Source organism: Hyperolius riggenbachi, chromosome 3 (genome assembly GCF_040937935.1).
Source record: "Hyperolius riggenbachi isolate aHypRig1 chromosome 3, aHypRig1.pri, whole genome shotgun sequence".
In the NCBI taxonomy this organism is placed as follows: Eukaryota; Metazoa; Chordata; class Amphibia; order Anura; family Hyperoliidae; genus Hyperolius; species Hyperolius riggenbachi.
In genome coordinates this window covers 329,757,015-329,775,845 of record NC_090648.1, presented here as the reverse complement: position 1 = coordinate 329,775,845, position 18,831 = coordinate 329,757,015, and the positions used below count along the sequence as shown (strand labels likewise).

The window sequence follows — 18,831 nt, the reverse complement described above, 5'->3', positions numbered from 1 at the left end:
CAGCAAGCTCATGCTGAACCAGAACTCATTGGAGTGTGTAAGGGGATACAATGGTCCAAAAATCCCCCTTGCTAAAGTGCTATGGAAAACAAAAGTTTGCTTTTTTAAAACAGAAAGTATTTGCGATAATTCAGGTTGGAGTGAGCTCCGAGATGTCTCCCAGTGCATCACTGCTGAATATGCAGATCACCCATTGTTGTCCTTAGAAGCTAAACACCCCTCCAGATCCGCTGGAATGTAATGTGTCAGCTTGTTAATTGTACAGAGCCATAGTAATCCAACATGCATACAGACTGGTTCGAATTGATTGAGCCTCCTCAGTGCATGGCATGGGATGTGGGAGAAAACCCTAATGCCCAGAGGAAACCTATGGAGACACGAGGAGTACGTAAAAACTCCATGTATATAGCGCCCTGGCTTAGATTCGAACCGGGGACCCAGCGCTGCAAGCAAAAACCAAAAGGCTACGAAAACTCACTAATTTTTCTAGGAAACTTACTGATTTTGAGAATAGTGCTACAAAGATCTCCTAGGACCTATGTGATTTCTGAAATGTATCACCTACTTCTAGACTTAGTCCAGGGACAAGATGTCTTATTCAAAGATGCTTGAGAAAGATGTCTTCAGATTGCAATTGAAGAAGAGGATTGGGAAAAAGTTTGCATTATGACCCATAAAAGTTCCCTTGGTGTGTTTACCCAGGAGATGAATTTTAAACTATTATCTCACTGGTATAGAACTCCAGCCACTCTACACCAAATTTTTCCCTCAGTCTCAGAGCTCTGCTGGAGATATGAGGTATCTCGTGGCGATTTACTTCACATCTGGTGGCAATGTAATAAAATTACACCGTTCTGGAAGCAGGTCCACCTTGTGATTAAAGAAATTGCTAGTGAAACTCTAGAATGGAAACCTGAAGTTTTTCTGCTGCATTTATCTAAAGAAAGCATCCACTCCTACAAAAAATCCTTAGTAAAACATTTGTTAAATGCGGCAAAAGCCTGTATCCCTTTAAAGTGGAAATCTCCTGATCCTCCCTCGATCCTCCTTTGGTTCCAAAAAATAGAACAAATTGCTAAGGTGGAGGAGCTGATACACTCCAGAGAGGAAAAGTCTGAAAAATGTATAATCACGTGGACACAATGTTTTGAATTCCAAGATAGCAATACATTTCGCTCTATTACTGCCCCTATCCCATCACAACCCATGCTTCCACTACACAGTTGTATGGGCCCCACTCATACCCCATCAGAAGATTAATGGATGCTCTGAACCTCTGAGATAAATCTCTTTACCGCCTTACTTTATGACCTTGACATTTTGTATGTTCTCACAGAATGGGAGGGATTATGACTTAAATTTTAGGGTTTTGGCTAAAATTCTTCAGAAAACAAAGTCCTCGCGGCGGGTCGTTTTAATAAGTAAGCTCTCATTTTGTACAGAGACCAAACCTTATTGTCTTTGTGTAGTATTGCTTAAAGAGAACCCAAGGTGGATCTGCAAGGGGCAGATGGGACACAGAGGCATGTTCTCTGCCTAATTACATGGCTCTGTGTCCCCCAACTGCCCCCCTCCCCCCCCCACTGCCACGCTATAGCCCCCCCCCCCCCCGAGTTTATTGACAAGATATGTTGCTAACTCAGAGGTAAACACAGGGAAGAGGAATTCCCTGTTCATAACACCCGCCAGGGGAATTCCTGCAGGCTTTCCTGACCTGCGATTGGGCAGCTCTCTCCCCTGGCCACTCCCCCGCCTCCCAGCATGTTATGAGAGATGCAGTCTCTCAGCGCATCATCGTGATCTATAGTTCACCAAAGTGAAACTTATTGGCCCATGGGAGCCATTTTTGCGGCTACCTGATCCGCTCAGCCCCGTGGATCAGGTAGCCTACTTTTTTAGTCATTTTTTGAGCCCACCTCACGCTTTCTTTAAGCACAAATTTGCCTCCTAAATGTTTGAGTTGAGGGGGTAGAATAATATTCGGGTGATGCTTTTGACTCTATTTCTCAAACAGTAACCGTAGTGATCTTAAGACATTTTTGTAACGTCCTTACAGAGCAGTATGATGAGCAGTTGACCAGCAACTATATCTTGGCACCCATAGAGATGACAAAACTGCCAGGCGTACCTTACCTACCCTGAATGAGCCCCTACCACTGCATGGATCGCAGTATTTCCCTTTTAAATATTAACCACACTTTCCTTTTCTCTAAATCTGTAATATTCTATGTGGGTAAAATAGCAATGAAAAGTAGTTCTAATGCATAGACATTATGTGCGTGCTTGGCATTATTTAGTTTTAGTACCTAACTTTTCCCCATCATTTTTGGTAAAATAAATCTCATAAAATACAACAGAAATGTTGGACAAACTAACTTAATGTAATGCTCACCTCTAAATTTGCATGACATTTATTGCTGCTTACAGTCTGTTAGTTTATAATGAATGAGATTAGCAAGAAGGCAACATATGGCTTGCATGCTTTTTGTAACAGTCACTCTGAGAAGCTTTTGTGATTAACCACTTGAGGACCTAGGGCTTTCTACCCCTTAAGGACCAGCCACTTTTTTTCCATTCAGACCACTGCAGCTTTCACGGTTTATTGCTCGCTCATACAACCTACCATCTAAATGAATTTTGGCTCCTTTTCTTGTCACTAATAAAGCTTTCTTTTGGTGCTATTTGATTGCTCCTGCGATTTTTACTTTTTATTATATTCATCAAAAAAGACATGAAGTTTGGCAAAAAAATGATTTTTTTAACTTTCTGTGCTGACATTTTTCAAATAAAGTAAAATTTCTGTATACATGCAGCGCGAAAAATGTGGACAAACATGTTTTTGATAAAAAAAAATCCCATTCAGTGTATATTTATTGGTTTGGGTAAAAGTTATAGCGTTTACAAACTATGGTGCAAAAAGTGAATTTTCTCATTTTCAAGCATCTATGACTTTTCTGACCCCCTGTCATGTTTCATGAGGGACTAGAATTCCAGGATAGTATAAATACCCCCCAAATGACCCCATTTTGGAAAGAAGACATCCCAAAGTATTCACTGAGAGGCATAGTGAGTTCATAGAAGATATTATTTTTTTGTCACAAGTAAGCGGAAAATGACACTTTGTGAGAAGAAGAAAAAAAAAAAAAGTTTCCATTTCTTCTAACTTGCGACAAAAAAAAATGAAATCTGCCACGGACTCACCATGCCCCTCTCTGAATACCTTGAAGGGTCTACTTTCCAAAATGGGGTCATTTGTGGGGTGTGTTTTCTGTCCTGACATTTTGGGGGGTGCTAAATTGTAAGCACCCCTGTAAAAAGCCTAAAGGTGCTCATTGGACTTTGGACCCCTTAGCGCTGTTAGGCTGCAAAAAAGTGCCACACATGTGGTATTGCCGTACTCAGGAGAAGTAGTATAATGTGTTTTGGGGTGTATTTTTAAACATACCCATGCTGGGTGGGAGAAATATCTCTGTAAATGACAATTTGTTAATTTTTTTTACACACAATTGTCCATTTACAGAGATCTTTCTCCCACTCAGCATGGGTATGTGTAAAAATACACCCCAAAACACATTATACTACTTCTCCTGAGTACGGCGATACCACATGTGTGGCACTTTTTTGCACCCTAACTGCGCTAAAGGGCCCAATGTCCAATGAGTACCTTTAGGATTTCACAGGTCATTTTGAGAAATTTCGTTTCAAGACTACTCCTCACGGTTTAGGGCCCCTAAAATGCCAGGGCAGTATAGGAACCCCACAAATGACCCCATTTTAGAAAGAAGACACCCCAAAGTATTCCGTTAGGAGTATGGTGAGTTCATAGAAGATTTTATTTTTTGTCAAAAGTTAGCGGAAAATGACACTTTGTGAAAAAACACAATTAAAATCAATTTCCGCTAACTTGTGACAAAAAATAAAATCTTCTATGAACTCGCCATACTCCTAACGGAATACCTTGGGGTGTCTTCTTGTCTAAAATGGGGTCATTTGTGGGGTTCCTATACTGCCCTGGCATTTTAGGGGCCCTAAACCGTGAGGAGTAGTCTTAAAACGAAATTTCTCAAAATGACCTGTGAAATCCTAAAGGTACTCATTGGACTTTGGGCCCTTTAGCGCAGTTAGGGTACAAAAAAGTGCCACACATGTGGTATCGCCATACTCGGGAGAAGTAGTACAACGTGTTTTGGGGTGTATTTTTACACATACCCATGCTGGGTGGGAGAAATACCTCTGTAAATGACAATCTTTTGATTTTTTTTACACACAATTGTCCATTTACAGCGGTATTTCTCCCACCCAGCATGGGTATGTGTAAAAATACACCCCAAAACACATTGTACTACTTCTCCCGAGTACGGCGATACCACATGTGTGGCACTTTTTTGCACCCTAACTGCGCTAAGGGGCCCAAAGTCCAATGAGTACCTTAAGGATTTCACAGGTCATTTTTGTTTCAAGACTACTCCTCACGGTTTAGGGCCCCTAAAATGCCAGGGCAGTATAGGAACTCCACTAATGACCCCATTTTAGAAAGAAGACACCCCAAGGTATTCCGTTAGGAGTATGGTGAGTTCATAGAAGTTTTTATTTTTTTGTCACAAGTTAGCGGAAATTGATATTAATTGTTTTTTTTTCACAAAGTGTCATTTTCCGCTAACTTGGGACAAAAAATAAAATCTTCTATGAACTCACCATACTCCTAACGGAATACCTTTGGGTGTCTTCTTTCTAGAATGGGGTCATTTGTGGGGTTCCTATACTGCCCTGGCATTTTAGGGGCCCTAAACCGTGAGGAGTAGTCTTGAAACCAAATGTTGCAAAATGACCTGTGAAATCCTAAAGGTACTCATTGGACTTTGGGCCCCTTAGCGTACTTAGGGTGTAAAAAAGTGCCACACATGTGGTACCGCCGTACTCAGGAGAAGTAGTATAATGTGTTTTGGGGTGTATTTTTACACATACCCATGCTTAGTGGGAGAAATATCTCTGTAAATGACAGTTGTTTGATGTTTTTTACACACAATTGTCCATTTACATAGAAATTTCTCCCACCCAGCATGGGTATGTGTAAAAATACACCCCAAAACACATTATACTACTTTTCCTGAGTACGGCGGTACCACATGTGTGACACTTTTTTTCAGCCTAGGTGCGCTAAGGGGCCCAACGTCCTATTCACAGGTCATTTTGAGGCATTTGTTTTCTAGACTACTCCTCGCGGTTTAGGGCCCCTAAAATGCCAGGGCAGTATAGGAACCCCACAAGTGACCCCATTTTAGAAAGAAGACACCCCAAGGTATTCCGTTAGGTGTATGGCGAGTTCATAGAAGATTTTATTTTTTGTCACAAGTTAGTGAAAAATGACACTTTGTGAAAAAAAAACAATAAAAATCAATTTCCGCTAACTTTTGACAAAAAATAAAATCTTCTATGAACTCGTCATACACCTAACAGAATACCTTGGGGTGTCTTCTTTCTAAAATGGGGTCACTTGTGGGGTTCCTATACCGCCCTGGCATTTTACGGGCCCAAAACCGTGAGTAGTCTGGAAACCAAATGTCTCAAAATGACTGTTCAGAGGTATAAGCATCTGCAAATTTTGATGACAGGTGGTCTATGAGGGGGCGAATTTTGTGGAACCGGTCATAAGCAGGGTGGCCTTTTAGATGACAGGTTGTATTGGGCCTGATCTGATGGATAGGAGTGCTAGGGGGGTGACAGGAGGTGATTGATGGGTGTCTCAGGGGGTGGTTAGAGGGGAAAATAGATGCAATCAATGCACTGGGGAGGTGATCCGAAGGGGGTCTGAGGGGGATCTGAGGGTTTGGCCGAGTGATCAGGAGCCCACACGGGGCAAATTAGGGCCTGATCTGATGGGTAGGTGTGTTAGGGGGTGACAGGAGGTGATTGATGGGTGTCTCAAGGTGTGATTAGAGGGGGGAATAGATGCAAGCAATGCACTGGCGAGGTGATCAGGGCTGGGGTCTGAGAGCATTCTGAGGGTGTGGGCGGGTGATTGAGTGCCCTAGGGGCAGATAGGGGTCTAATCTGATAGGTAGCAGTGACAGGGGGTGATTGATGGGTAATTAGTGGGTGTTTAGGGTAGAGAACAGATGTAAACACTGCACTTGGGAGGTGATCGGACGTCGGATCTGCGGGCGATCTATTGGTGTGGGTGATCAGATTGCCCGCAAGGGGCAGGTTAGGGGCTGATTGATGGGTGGCAGTGACAGCGGGTGATTGATGGGTGGCAGTGACAGGGGGTGATTGATGGGTGGCAGTGACAGGGGGTGATTGATGGGTGGCAGTGACAGGGGGTGATTGATGGGTGGCAGTGACAGGGGGTGATTGATGGGTGGCAGTGACGGGGTGATTGATGGGTGGCAGTGACGGGGTGATTGATGGGTGGCAGTGACAGGGGGTGATTGATGGGTGGCAGTGACAGGGGGTGATTGATGGGTGGCAGTGACAGGGGGTGATTGATGGGTGGCAGTGACAGGGGGTGATTGATGGGTGGCAGTGACAGGGGGTGATTGATGGGTGATTGATAGGTGATTGACAGGTGATTGACAGGTAATCAGTGGGTTATTACAGGGGAGAACAGATGTAAATATTGCACTGGTGAATTGATAAGGGGGGGGTCTGAGGGCAATCTGAGCGTGTAGGCGGGTGATTGGGTGCCCGCAAGGGGCAGATTAGGGTCTGATCTGATGGGTAACAGTGACAGGTGGTGATAGGGGGTGATTGATGGTTGATTGATGGGTAATTAGTGGGTGTTTAGGGTAGAGAACAGATGTAAACACTGCACTTGGGAGGTGATCTGATGTCGGATCTGCGGGCGATCTATTGGTGTGGGTGGGTGATCAGATTGCCCGCAAGGGGCAGGTTAGGGGCTGATTGATGGGTGGCAGTGACAGGGGGTGATTGATGGGTGGCAGTGACAGGGGGTGATTGATGGGTGGCAGTGACAGGTGATCAGTGGGTTATTACAGGGAAGGACAGATGTAAATAATGCCCTGGCGAATTGATAAGGGGGGGTCTGAGGGCAATCTGAGCGTGTAGGCGGGTGATTGGGTGCCCGCAAGGGGCAGATTAGGGTCTGATCTGATGGGTAACAGTGACAGGTGGTGATAGGGAGTGATTGATGGGTGATTGATGGGTAATTAGTAGGTGTTTAGAGGAGAGAATAGATGTAAACGCTGCGCTTGGGTGGTGATCTGATGTCGGATCTGCGGGCGATCTATTGGTGTGGGTGGGTGATCAGATTGACTGCAAGGGGCAGGTTAGGGGCTGATTGATGGGTGGCAGTGACAGGGGGTGATTGATGGGTGATTGACAGGTGATTGACAGGTGATCAGGGGGGATAGATGCATACAGTACATGGGGGGGGGGGGGTCTGGGGAGAATCTGAGGGGTGGGGGGGGTGATCAGGAGGGGGCAGGGGGGGGATAAAAAAAAATGGCGTTGACAGATAGTGACAGGGAGTGATTGATGGGTGGTTAGGGGGGTGATTGGGTGCAAACAGGGGTCTGGGGGGGTGGGCAGGGGGGGTCTGATGGGTGCTGTGGGCGATCTGGGGCAGGGGGGGGGGGGAATCAGCGTGCTTGGTGCAGACTAGGGTGGCTGCAGCCTGCCCTGGTGGTCCCTCGGACACTGGGACCACCAGGGCAGGAGGCAGCCTGTATAATACACTTTGTAAACATTACAAAGTGTATTATACACTTTGTATGCGGCGATCGTCGGGTTAACATCCCGCCGGCGCTTCCGTATGGCCGGCGGGATGTTGCGGCGGGTGAGCGGCGCCAGGCGGAGGCGGAGGATCGCGTCACTGAATGGCGGCGGTCCTTGTAGGGGCATGGGCAGAGCGATCGCGTCACTCTGCCCATGCCCCTACAAGGACCGCCGCCATTTGTCAATACGGCGGTCCTTGCGGGGTCCACTTCCCGGCCGCCAATTGTATATACGGGGGTCGGGAAGTGGTTAATGTAATGGAAGTTGTTGTTGGCTGCATTATATGCTGCAGTGTGTGCTAGCTTTGTGCTGATAATGATGCACCAGTATCTGGTAATTGTTTAGGTTATGTGAAAAAAATGAGCTCATCTTGAGCATTGTCTATTGTAACTTTTTAAGGTTGGAGTTAGTATATACCTTATAATTGGTATGTTTTGCTCAATGGCATTGTCCAACTATATTATGGCATTTGGTCACTTGAGAATTCTCCAGATTCTTCTCTCTGGTAAATTTCATCAGATTTGGGAAGTTCACTGTGTGGGACTTGGAAGTTGTATGTACAGCTATGTCTTAAAGCATACCTGAACTGAGAGGTATATGGAAGCTGACATGTATTTCCTTTTAAACAATCTAAGTTGCCTGGCTTACTTGCCGATCCTCAGCCTCCAATACTTTTAGCCATGGATCTGGAACAAGCATGCAGATGTTTCTAACGGAAGTCTGACTGGATTAGCCAAGTGTGTGATTCAGACACTGCTGCAACCACAAGAGTTCAGTAGGACTGCCAGGAAACTTGTATTGTTTAAAATGAAATAATACGGTGGCCTTCATATACCTCTGTTTAAGTGTACTTTAAGAGAGCTTTTCTGTAGATTGCCCAACAGTTATCTTGGACTTAGTGGGAAGCCAAAAGAGACAGACAAAACAAACAAACCCACAGATCCTTACCTAAGGAGATGGAAGTCTCTGGGTCCTGCAGAGCCTTCCTATTCCTCTTACGGTCAGCTGCAGGCTCCTTCGTTTGAATCTCCTACCACAGAAAGCTTCAGAAGTCTTTGGGAGCCTAAGTGCTCCCAAAAATGTGCAGCTCCATACAGTGCATGCGTGAGTGCGCAAGATAGATCGCACTTGTGAAGGCGCAGTATGGATCCTCCCATCTCTGGGAGTACTCAGGCTCCCGAAGACTTCCAAAGCCTTCTGCGGTGGTCAAATACTGCTCCTCAAATTGGTTGAATACTGCTGCTACGGGAAGCCAGCACTGGAACGCAGGGACCATGAGAGGAGTGGGAAGGCTCTATAAGGTCTCAGAGCCTTCCCTCTCCTTAGGTTAAGTATCTGTATGGCTTCCCATGTACTTTAACTTAAAAAAAGAAAACCCCTTTGTTGATGGATGTGACTTTAAAGTCCCTTTGTTTAGTTTGGTAGCAAAAGCACTAGTGACTGCCCCTTAGAAGAGCTAGGTTTTCTTTTGCTGGTTCCTGTGTGTCCCCTTTCTGCATATTTATACCTCCATATAACAATAAATTGTCTCTATAATAATCAGAACAATTTAACAACTTCTGGTTCCTTTATTAATATAATCTATTGACAACGATTTTTTTTGTGAGTTATCAGTACAGTATTAAAAATGAATTATATTAAAATAATGTGGAAGATGTGTTCAAATAAGACAAGATTTTTCCAGTTACATAATTGTCATTATCAACACCACATAAACTGTGTCTGCATTGAACACCTGTATTTCTTTTTGCATAAAATATATGTAGAGATGCAAGAGTTTTTTTATTTTTAAGGTAAAAAGTTTTACTTCCATTTTCTTTGGTATGTAGCCACAGGACAATGTCTTTAGGAAGCTGCCTACTCAGCTGCTGGGAGAAAAAAATCACCATCTGTTAAACCCAAATAAACTTAAAATTAAAGATATAAATTCTGAAAGTACACATTTTATTTACTGTAATATACAAGTACTGTATTACTTTTGGCATTTTATCTTCTAATTTAAAAATCTAGAAATGTAGAAACCCGTGTAATAATTGTCCATTCCTGCACAGCTATTCAGACACCACCACTTGGCTTCCTTCCTGTCTACGAAGTAGGATCAAATATTCAAGCTAATTTTTCTTATGAAATGGGTATTGTGCCCACTACTTCTGTGCTTCTCCTGATTATACCTTTAGCTAAATTGTCATGGCTATATGACTAGATTACTGAATCTCTACAGGGCAGGTCTTGAGTAATATTCCCAATATGCAGTGGTTAGTACCTCTCTAAAGTAACCCTAGAATGGGCAACCAGCAATACGGTCTTGGTTGTCACAGGGTAGTTGTTGCACATGAAGAACAAAGAATACCCAATCTGGAATAGTTACTACAGCACAAATTGCTGAATAGCTTTGATACTGGCCTTTAGCAAAAGTATCTGTACACACAGTGCACTGCATTGCACTTTTCTGTGTAGCCACAGACCAATTAGAGAGCACATACCAACCTTTTCCATTGCTGTGGACTTAAAGTAAACCTTAACCTTTTGGGGGGAAAAAAGTTTCACTTACCTAGGGCTTCCTCAAGCCCACTGCAGCCGTCCTGTACCCTCCTTTCCCCCGCTGCGGCTTAGTTTCGTTTTCGGCCGATTGACAGTCAGCCCTTGGCAACGGGTCCTCTTCTTCACCTTCCCTGCCATCAAACGTACTGCGCCTGTGCATGACGCGCTTGATGGCGGGGAAGGCGAAGATGATGACGCATTGTGCGAAACTAAGCTGCGGTGGGGAAACTTTTTTTTCCTCCCCAGGGTTAAGGTTCACTTTAAAGGACCTGCTGCTGCTGCTCTCTTGGTTCCAGATACCATAGGAAAATTTTGAAGGTCTTGTGGGGTTAACTCCTTGACTGGTTAGCGCTATTATGCTAGTACAATGAAGACCTTCACTGTATCAGGCAGGTTATTTTAATATTTTAGCTCATTACCACACGCAAATCCTACATTAAAGCCTAATTCTATCCAAAAAGTATTTTAATGTGTTCTGTAATAGTAGATTATAAGTGACATTTATTAAAAAGGTCTGAAAAACCTTTTTTTTTTTTCATCTTTAGTAGCACAGTCATGTGACTAGCACTGCTACTGCTGCGGTGTTAGACCCCTCCTGTCCACTGGTAGTGCATTGCCTTCCTGGTGGGGGTGTGATTAAACTGCAGCTCACCATTCTTTCAATACTAAATGCCCAAGATTGATATAACTCTGGCCTTGAGTACTGTGATGTGATGTACCTTCAATATTTTTGATTTTCAATCCAGTATACATTGAAAACATGTCTGAGCCCTAATTGAACACCACGCCAGTTTAGATGTGTGTAGAAATGAGTTCCCATTCAACCCCACTGCCATTAAAAAGAAACTCCGACCAAGAATTGAACTTTATCCCAATCAGTAGCTAATACCCCTTTTTACATGAGATATCTATTCCTTTTTACAAACAGACTATCAGGGGGCGCTGTATGGCTGATATTGTGGTGAAACCCCTCCCGCAAGAAACAAGGAAAGTACGTACTCTTGGCAGTTTCCTTTCTGTGAACCCTCCTGCATTGTGGGAAATAGCGGTTTACAGCTGTTTCCAACTGCCAAAAAATCATTCAGCAGCTACATCACCTGCCAACAGTAAAAATGTCACCATGTAATAAATGTCAGAATGTAAATGGGGGACTTAAAAGATTTTACAATGGGCAAACACTGACTAAATAATTTATACATAATTGTAAAAATGAAGCACTTTTTTAATTACATTATTTTCACTGGAGTTCTATCTATGGAGGTAGTGCACAGCTAGCAGCGGGAAGGGGGAGCATGGCTCCATTACGCCTTCTGATGAGTGTGTGAAGGAAGAAGAGATTTCATAGTGTTGAAGACATAAATGATGGTATTTATAACGTTTTAAAAACCTTTTACTTATATTGAAGAGCTATTTGGGGGACAGGAGGGAAAGGAGGCTGTCGGCGAGGAAAAATATTTTCACCCAATTACTAAGTATTTTAAAAGCCTTTCCTAAACATTTGTAATATCAAAGCAGCTTACATTAAAAGGATTGAGTCATTCTTTGATTCAAATAAACTTGTGAGCTGACAGAAAGGGAAATTGAGAGTGCACAATGGTGTAGTACATTATGGTCTGTGTTGAGGGGAAAATCTTTACATGAAATACTCAAAAAGGTGGGTTACCACTAAAGCAACTACTATAAAGGCAAGTGGGGAGCTTTTAGACCCAACCCCACTTTGGTTAAGTAGTTGCTCTCTGTAGATCATAAAAGGGGGTAATACCCCTCTGCCTAGAGTGAATAAAAATTGGAAATAATAGAACAAAATAGAGTCACCAGAAAGAATAAAATAAAAACAGTTCAAGAATGGAAAGTAGTTGTGGAATTACCTCCCCATTGTTCACTCAGATTGTCTTATTCAGGTTAACAACTTTGTTTACTCCACAATGCAACCCTTTCGCAGGTGTGAGCTGCTTCACCAGGCAGTATAAATGAGTAAGGCTTGGTCCACACTAGGCTCGTTTTCAGAACGGACCTGCAGTCCGTCATCCTGGCGGTCCATGATCCTGCTTAAACCTGAACGCAAATGGATCCGTGCTGCCCTTTTGCAGCAAACTGTTTTGATCCATTTTGCGTGTTGTTGTTTTTTTCCTCTCCCCCAAAAAACTGCTGCAGCCAGGACCCCAATAGGTGTCCCTCAGGTAGCCTGAGGGGGTACCAGCCAGGACGGGGGGTAGTAAGCACAGCGGTGGGGAGGGGGGGTTGCCACTGTGCCCGCTAACCCCTCAGGCTACCTGGGGGACACCTATTGGGGTGACATGAAGGGGAGGAGCAGGCAGTAGGCAATGCGGATCTCCCTCCGTTTTGTATGTAAGAATAGCCTGTGTACGGGGAGATCCGTTTTTGCACTGCCCTCCACTACCCCTGCGTGTATCGGGATCCATGTGCGTTGCGGGAAAATGCAGCTGATTCGGACTTTCCATTCAGGTTGTGAAAACGGGTCCCCGCAAATGCAGACTGATCTGTTTTTTGTTTGGGTGAACACGGCTGCTGGTTTTAACATTGCTATCCGTGGCTCTGGTTATGATCAGGTTTTAAAAATGGAGCCACGGATACGTTTCCGGATCTGGTGTGAACGAGCCCTTACTAGAATGAGCTCTCAGTAAGGGGGATGCTTCCGGAGGGACAGCTAGATAGCGTACTGGTAAAAGATGTTCCCTTTATAGGATTTGAGCCTTTGACCAGGGCTAAAATCGTCTCTCATCCCAATATGTAAAACAGTAAGGAGTCTTTGGGCGATGCTCCCTTATGATCCTGGTTGCCCATGGAGCTGTGCACTCCACGGTCTGTGGCTGCAGCCCTGAAGCACTTTGAGTCTGCCAGGAGAAAAGCGCAATATAAATGTTGTCTTTTTTCTTGTTTTCTATTATCTTCAATTCAAATATTGGTCAAACCAACATTCAAGGTACTCGTATTACAATAAAGGATTCCTATTTACCCACCAGAATACTTTGAATCTCTAATTGATTGTTTTTAATGCCCGAGTCCAGGCACAAGAGTTTTTTAGTCATATTCTTAGTTGAAGCACTGTCTTTAATCTCATATAAGCTCCATAAATAACTGATCTAAAGTACTTGGTTAGAAGCCCTTTAGTAAGCCACTTTCCTGTACCCACAGAATTCTATAATTAAAGGCTTTAGAGTACCAAGTCTGTCTGTACCAAGTGCAGTTTAAACAGCCTGATAATGCCTTACCAAGCAGCAGCCTCTCCAGCAGAGCTATACGTTAACTCATTTAAACCTGCGGCTTCTGTTTTAAAAAAATTTACAGGATTTTCAGCGGCAGAAACATCAATCCTTTGACAAAAAAAAGTAACAGCTTGACATTGCTTAGTAAGATGTTACTGTACAGTATATTTATATCCATGCATGGAATTTGCATTGGAAGTTTAGATTTAGGCTTTCTAGTAGGCTGAAAACATGTAGTCTGTTTTTCACATAATTTTTAGTTTTTTATAAATTTTTAAGTGTTGATGTCTTATTCACGTAAATTTAATTACTGCAATATAAACATTTGAATGGCCTTTAATTTACATTCTTTTTGTTCGGTTTTATGTTCTAGGATGCACTTTCAGCCTATCAAGAAGCAATACAGAAAATGCCAAGGCAATTTGCACCACAGAGCTTGTATAACATGATGGGTAAGAACTGTAGATCCTGGCTGTTATTGGCCTATTTCAAAGAGAATCATTTATGTGCAAAAAAGAGTATAGTATTATATACTGTATGTGTGTGCGCATATGTATATACAGGTCCTTCTCAAAAAAAATTGCATATTGTGATAAAGTTCATTATTTTCTGTAATGTACTGATAAACATTAGATTTTCATATATTTTAGATTCAATATACACAACTGAAGTAGTTCAAGCCTTTTATTGTTTTAATATTGATGATTTTGGCACACAGCTCATGAAAACACAAAATTCCTATCAAAAAATTAGCATATCATGAAAAGGTTCTCTAAACGAGCTATTAACCTAATCATCTGAATCAATGAATTAACTCTAAACATCTGCAAAAGATTCCTGAGGCTTTATAAACTCCCAGCCTGGTTCATTACTCAAAACCGCAATCATGGGTAAGACTGTCCAGAAGGCCATCATGGACACCCTCAAGCAAGAGGGTAAGACACAGAAAGAAATTTCTGAACGAATAGGCTGTTCCCAGAGTGCTGTATCAAGGCACCTCAGTGGGAAGTCTGTGGGAAGGAAAAAGTGTGGCAGAAAACGCTGCACAACGAGAAGAGGTGACCGGATCCTGAGGAAGATTGTGGCGAAGGACCGATTCCAGACCTTGGGGGACCTGCGGAAGCCATGGACTGAGTCTGGAGTAAAAACATCCAGAGCCACCATGTACAGGCGTGTGCAGGAAATGGGCTACAAGTGCCGCATTCCCCAGGTCAAGTCACTTTTGAACCAGAAACATCGCCTGACCTGGGCTACACAGAAGCAGCACTGGACTGTTGCTCAGTGGTCCAAAGTACTTTTTTTCGGATGAAAGCAACTTTTGCATGTCATTCGGAAATCAAGGTGCCAGAGTCTGGAGGAAGACTGGGGAGAGGGAAATGCCAAAATGCATGAAGTCCAGTGTCAAGTACCCACAGTCAGTGATCGTCTGGGGTGCCATGTCAGCTGCTGGTGTTGGTCCACTGTGTTTTATCAAGGGCAGGGTCAATGAAGCTAGCTATCAGGAGATTTTGAAGCACTTCATGTTTCCATCTGCTGAAAAGCGTTCAATCAGATTGCCCAGCAGATTTCGACGCCTGCTTTCAAACTTGATATCTTCCATGCTGTGCCAAAACTGAGAGGGATCTATCTTGTGCCCCTTTACTCAAATACCTTTCTAGAACAGTGGCGTAGCAATAGGGGTTGCAGAGGTAGCGGCCGCACCAGGGCCCTTGGGCCAGCCTCTCTCAAGCACAATATTAGCTCTCTATTGGGCATGTGTTGGTAATAATGACTTCTATAAATGCATTAAATAGTAATCATTAACAAACTGTTTCCCATCCCCTACTTGCAACTCTGACACTTTTGTTGTCCTATGCAGGTTTTGGTGCGCCGTATCAATTGTTATGCATAGAGTGCTCGGGGGGTGGGGGATTTCAAACTTGCACCGGGGCCAATAACTCCTTAGCTACGCCACTGGTCTAGAATATTAATCCACTAACTGAAGAACCTTAATTTTTTTATGGGATGTTATGGTCATAGGACCACTGGATGCCTGTTCCTGCTGTCCTCTTCTGCCTTTGGAGGAAAGACGAAGCAGCAGGCTCAAAAAATGGCTGAATTTATAATTTCTCCATGAATAGAAGCAGTTGAATAACGAGGTATTAAAATGATTTGTTTATTCTTATGCTACCCATATCGGCTGTACCAGATTTTTTTTTCAGCAGGTTGTTTTCTTTCCGACTAAGCTGAGGCTGTTGCTGGTGGGATCCCTGCCCTTTCTACCCACTATGTCCAGCTGCTATCTTTTGCCTAGGAGTAGTTGCAGTCTGTAATTTAAATCTGTTGAAATAAAACATTTGTATAGTATCCAGGCTTTAGAACATTACTTTTCTTCTGAACTATTTATTTATTCAGCATCATGGAAGAGGTCTTTTGCAGTTTACATAAATATTAATTTAACCACTTCTGTACCACAGGGTTTTTTGCTGATAGGTGCTACGTGGGCTCTCCAGCCCGCAGCACCGATCAGCTGGCAGCCAGGGCGATCAGACTTCCACCCTTTTTTCCCCACTAGGTGGATGTCCTCCTGGGGGGGTCTGATCGCCGCCGGCTGCATGCGCTTGCGGGGGGGCTCTTCAAAGCCCCCCTCCGCAGCGCTTCCTGGCCTCCTTCCCCTTCCCTCCCTCTCCCTTCCTCTGTGAGCGGCGCAGGACGGATTTCCGTCCTGCGCCTGATGGGATAGGCTTTAGCCTATCAGATGCCGGCGATCCCCGGCCAATCAGAGGCGGGATCGCCGATCTCCTCTACGGCGCTGCTGCGCAGCAGCGCCGTATACATGTAAACACCGGGGAGGATCTTCACGGTGTGTTTACATTTACCCTGCGAGCCGCCGATCGGCTCGCTGGGTGTTCACGGAGACACCCTCCGTGAGCTGACATGGAACGGCCGCTCATGCGAGCGGCCGTTTCCATGGAATCCACTTCAGGATTCAGGGGCGTACTTAAGCGTACGCAGAATCCTGAAGTGGTTAAATACCCCCAGAATGTTACTGATTTCCAGATAACCTAAAACCATTTACTTCTATTCCCAGGTTAGCTCACAATCTAAGATTAATCAGACAGTCAAACTCAGTCTAGGGCCAGTTTGGTCAGATCAGATGCCCGCTAGTCACCCAGTACGTTTTTGGCTTGTGAAAGCTAACCCATGCAAATAGTCCCTGCTGGGATAACCTACAAGCATACAATTTCTACCCACCTAACCCTTGTGCATGTTCCCTAAATGAATCTTTTGTGCATGTTCCTTAAATGAATCAATTTTTTTCTACCTTTTTTTGTGGGAGGAGTACTATTATGTATTTATCAAAAGTGGGAAAGGGAATCTGGGGCTGCCAAATTGCTAAACAACACAATTGCTTGTTAAATTGGTCTGCTGCTAGAAGTTGAGATTTGTTAATTTTATCTTCTGTTTCCTTGGTGGGCTTAGGCTTGGTTCCCATGTGTGTGGAAAACAAAGCCATGTTTACCGGGCAGCATGGTGGCTTAGTGGTTAGCGCTCTCGCCTTGCAGCGCTGGGTCCCTGGTTCGAATCCCAGCCAGGGCACTATCTGCAAAGAGTTTGTATGTTCTCTCCGTGTCTGCGTGGGTTTCCTCCGGGCACTCCGGTTTCCTCCCACATTCCAAAAACATACGGATAAGTTAATTGGCTGCCCCCTAAAAATTGGCCCTAGACTTACACTTCATAATAAAGACATATGGCAATGGTAGGGATTAGATTGTGAGCTCCTTTGAGGGACAGTTAGTGACAAGACAATATATATATACACTGTACAGCGCTGCGTAATATGTTGGCGCTATATAAATACTAAATAATAATAATAATAATAATAATGTTTATATTTTCTCTGATAAATGCAGGAAGTGAAGCCTATTGATAAAAATAGGACCCACTTCCACTAAAAAGTAAAGGGGCTGATTCATTAACCCTCCTGGCGGTCTATTAAAAACCGCCAGGGGGCAGCGCAGCCAGTTTTTTGTAATTTTTTTTTAACCTCTTGACGACCAGCTAACGCCGATTGGCGTAAACTGGTCGTCTGCGGGTTACCATGGCCTTTCCATGTCAGTTCACGGAGGGTGTCTCCGTGAACAGCCGGAGAGCCGCCGATCGCGGCTCGCCGGCAAAATGTAAACACGCGGGGAAGAAATCCCCGCTGTTTACATCATACGGCGCTGCTGCACAGCAGCGCCGTAGGGCAGATCGGCGATCCCCGGCCTCTGATTGGCCGGGGATCGCCGGCATCTGATAGGCGGAAGCCTATCCTTCAATGCGCAGGACGGAACTCCGTCCTGCGCATTACGAAGGGAGGGAGGTAAGGAGGCAGAGGGTGGAAATGGCTGCGGAGGGGGGCTTTGAGGATCCCCCCCCCCGCAAATCGCAGATGGCCGGCGGCGATCAGACCCCCCCGGCAGGACATCCCCCTAGTGGGGAAAAAAGGGGGGGGAAGTCTGATCGCCCTGGCATAATACTGATCTGTGCTGCGGGCTGGAGAGCCCACGCAGCACAGATCAGGCAAATCACCCCTGGTCGTCAAGTGGTTAAATCATGTAGCGAGCCTAGGGCTCGCTACATGATAGCCGCTGTGCAGCAGCATCCCCCCAGTCTCTTCGATCGCCCCTGGCGATCGGCGATCAGGAAATCCCGTTCACCCCCCAGCGTTGCCTGGCGCTGATAGGCCAAGGGGTCAAGGGGGGGGGGGCGGTATGGCGGATAGCGGCGAATCGGCGCGGGGCGGCGATCGGTGTGCTCACGCAGCTAGCAAAGTGCTAGCTGCGTGCAGCAAAGAAAAAAAGTGCAAATAGGCTCAGCAGGGCCTGAGAAAACCTCCTGCGCGGGTTACCGCCAGGAAGGTTAAGCTGCGCTACTATATCAGCGTGAGCTCCATGACAGCATTGCAAGCTAAATTAAATTGTACGTGCGGTGCTTAGTCTTGCAGCAATAGCCTGCCTTCCTAAGTTACGTGCGCTGCTTACATAGCAATGCTGACCACTGCTGTGAAGTGTCGCAGTCACGATACTTCACAGTAGCGGCCGGGATTTATAGGAACGCGCATTGCTATGTAAGCAGCACAGGTAACTAAGAAAGGTCTGCTACGCTGCAAGACTAAGCGTACTGTGCAGCCTTGAATTTAAAGTGCGGTGCTGTCATGGAGCTTGCTTTGCTATAGAAGCGCAGCTTCATGAATCAGCCCCAAAGTCCTAACCTGCAGCATTTTTACACAATGGATCACAAAATGTAGAGTGCACGGATGCAACGGAAGCCTATAATAAAGGACAGTGTCCATTCTCTCACTAAG

At 44.7% G+C, this 18,831-nt stretch overlaps 1 protein-coding gene across 2 annotated transcripts in view; it reads left to right on the top strand.

Moving 5' to 3' along the window:
• The window catches only part of TMTC2 (transmembrane O-mannosyltransferase targeting cadherins 2), a 422,822-nt gene that overhangs the window by 279,651 nt on the left and 124,340 nt on the right, over positions 1 to 18,831 (top strand). For both annotated transcript variants that reach the window (XM_068276851.1, XM_068276852.1), the window contains one exon: positions 13,876 to 13,954. In XM_068276851.1, coding sequence (XP_068132952.1) covers positions 13,876 to 13,954 — 79 coding nt within the window. The remainder of the gene's footprint in view (positions 1 to 13,875; positions 13,955 to 18,831) is intronic.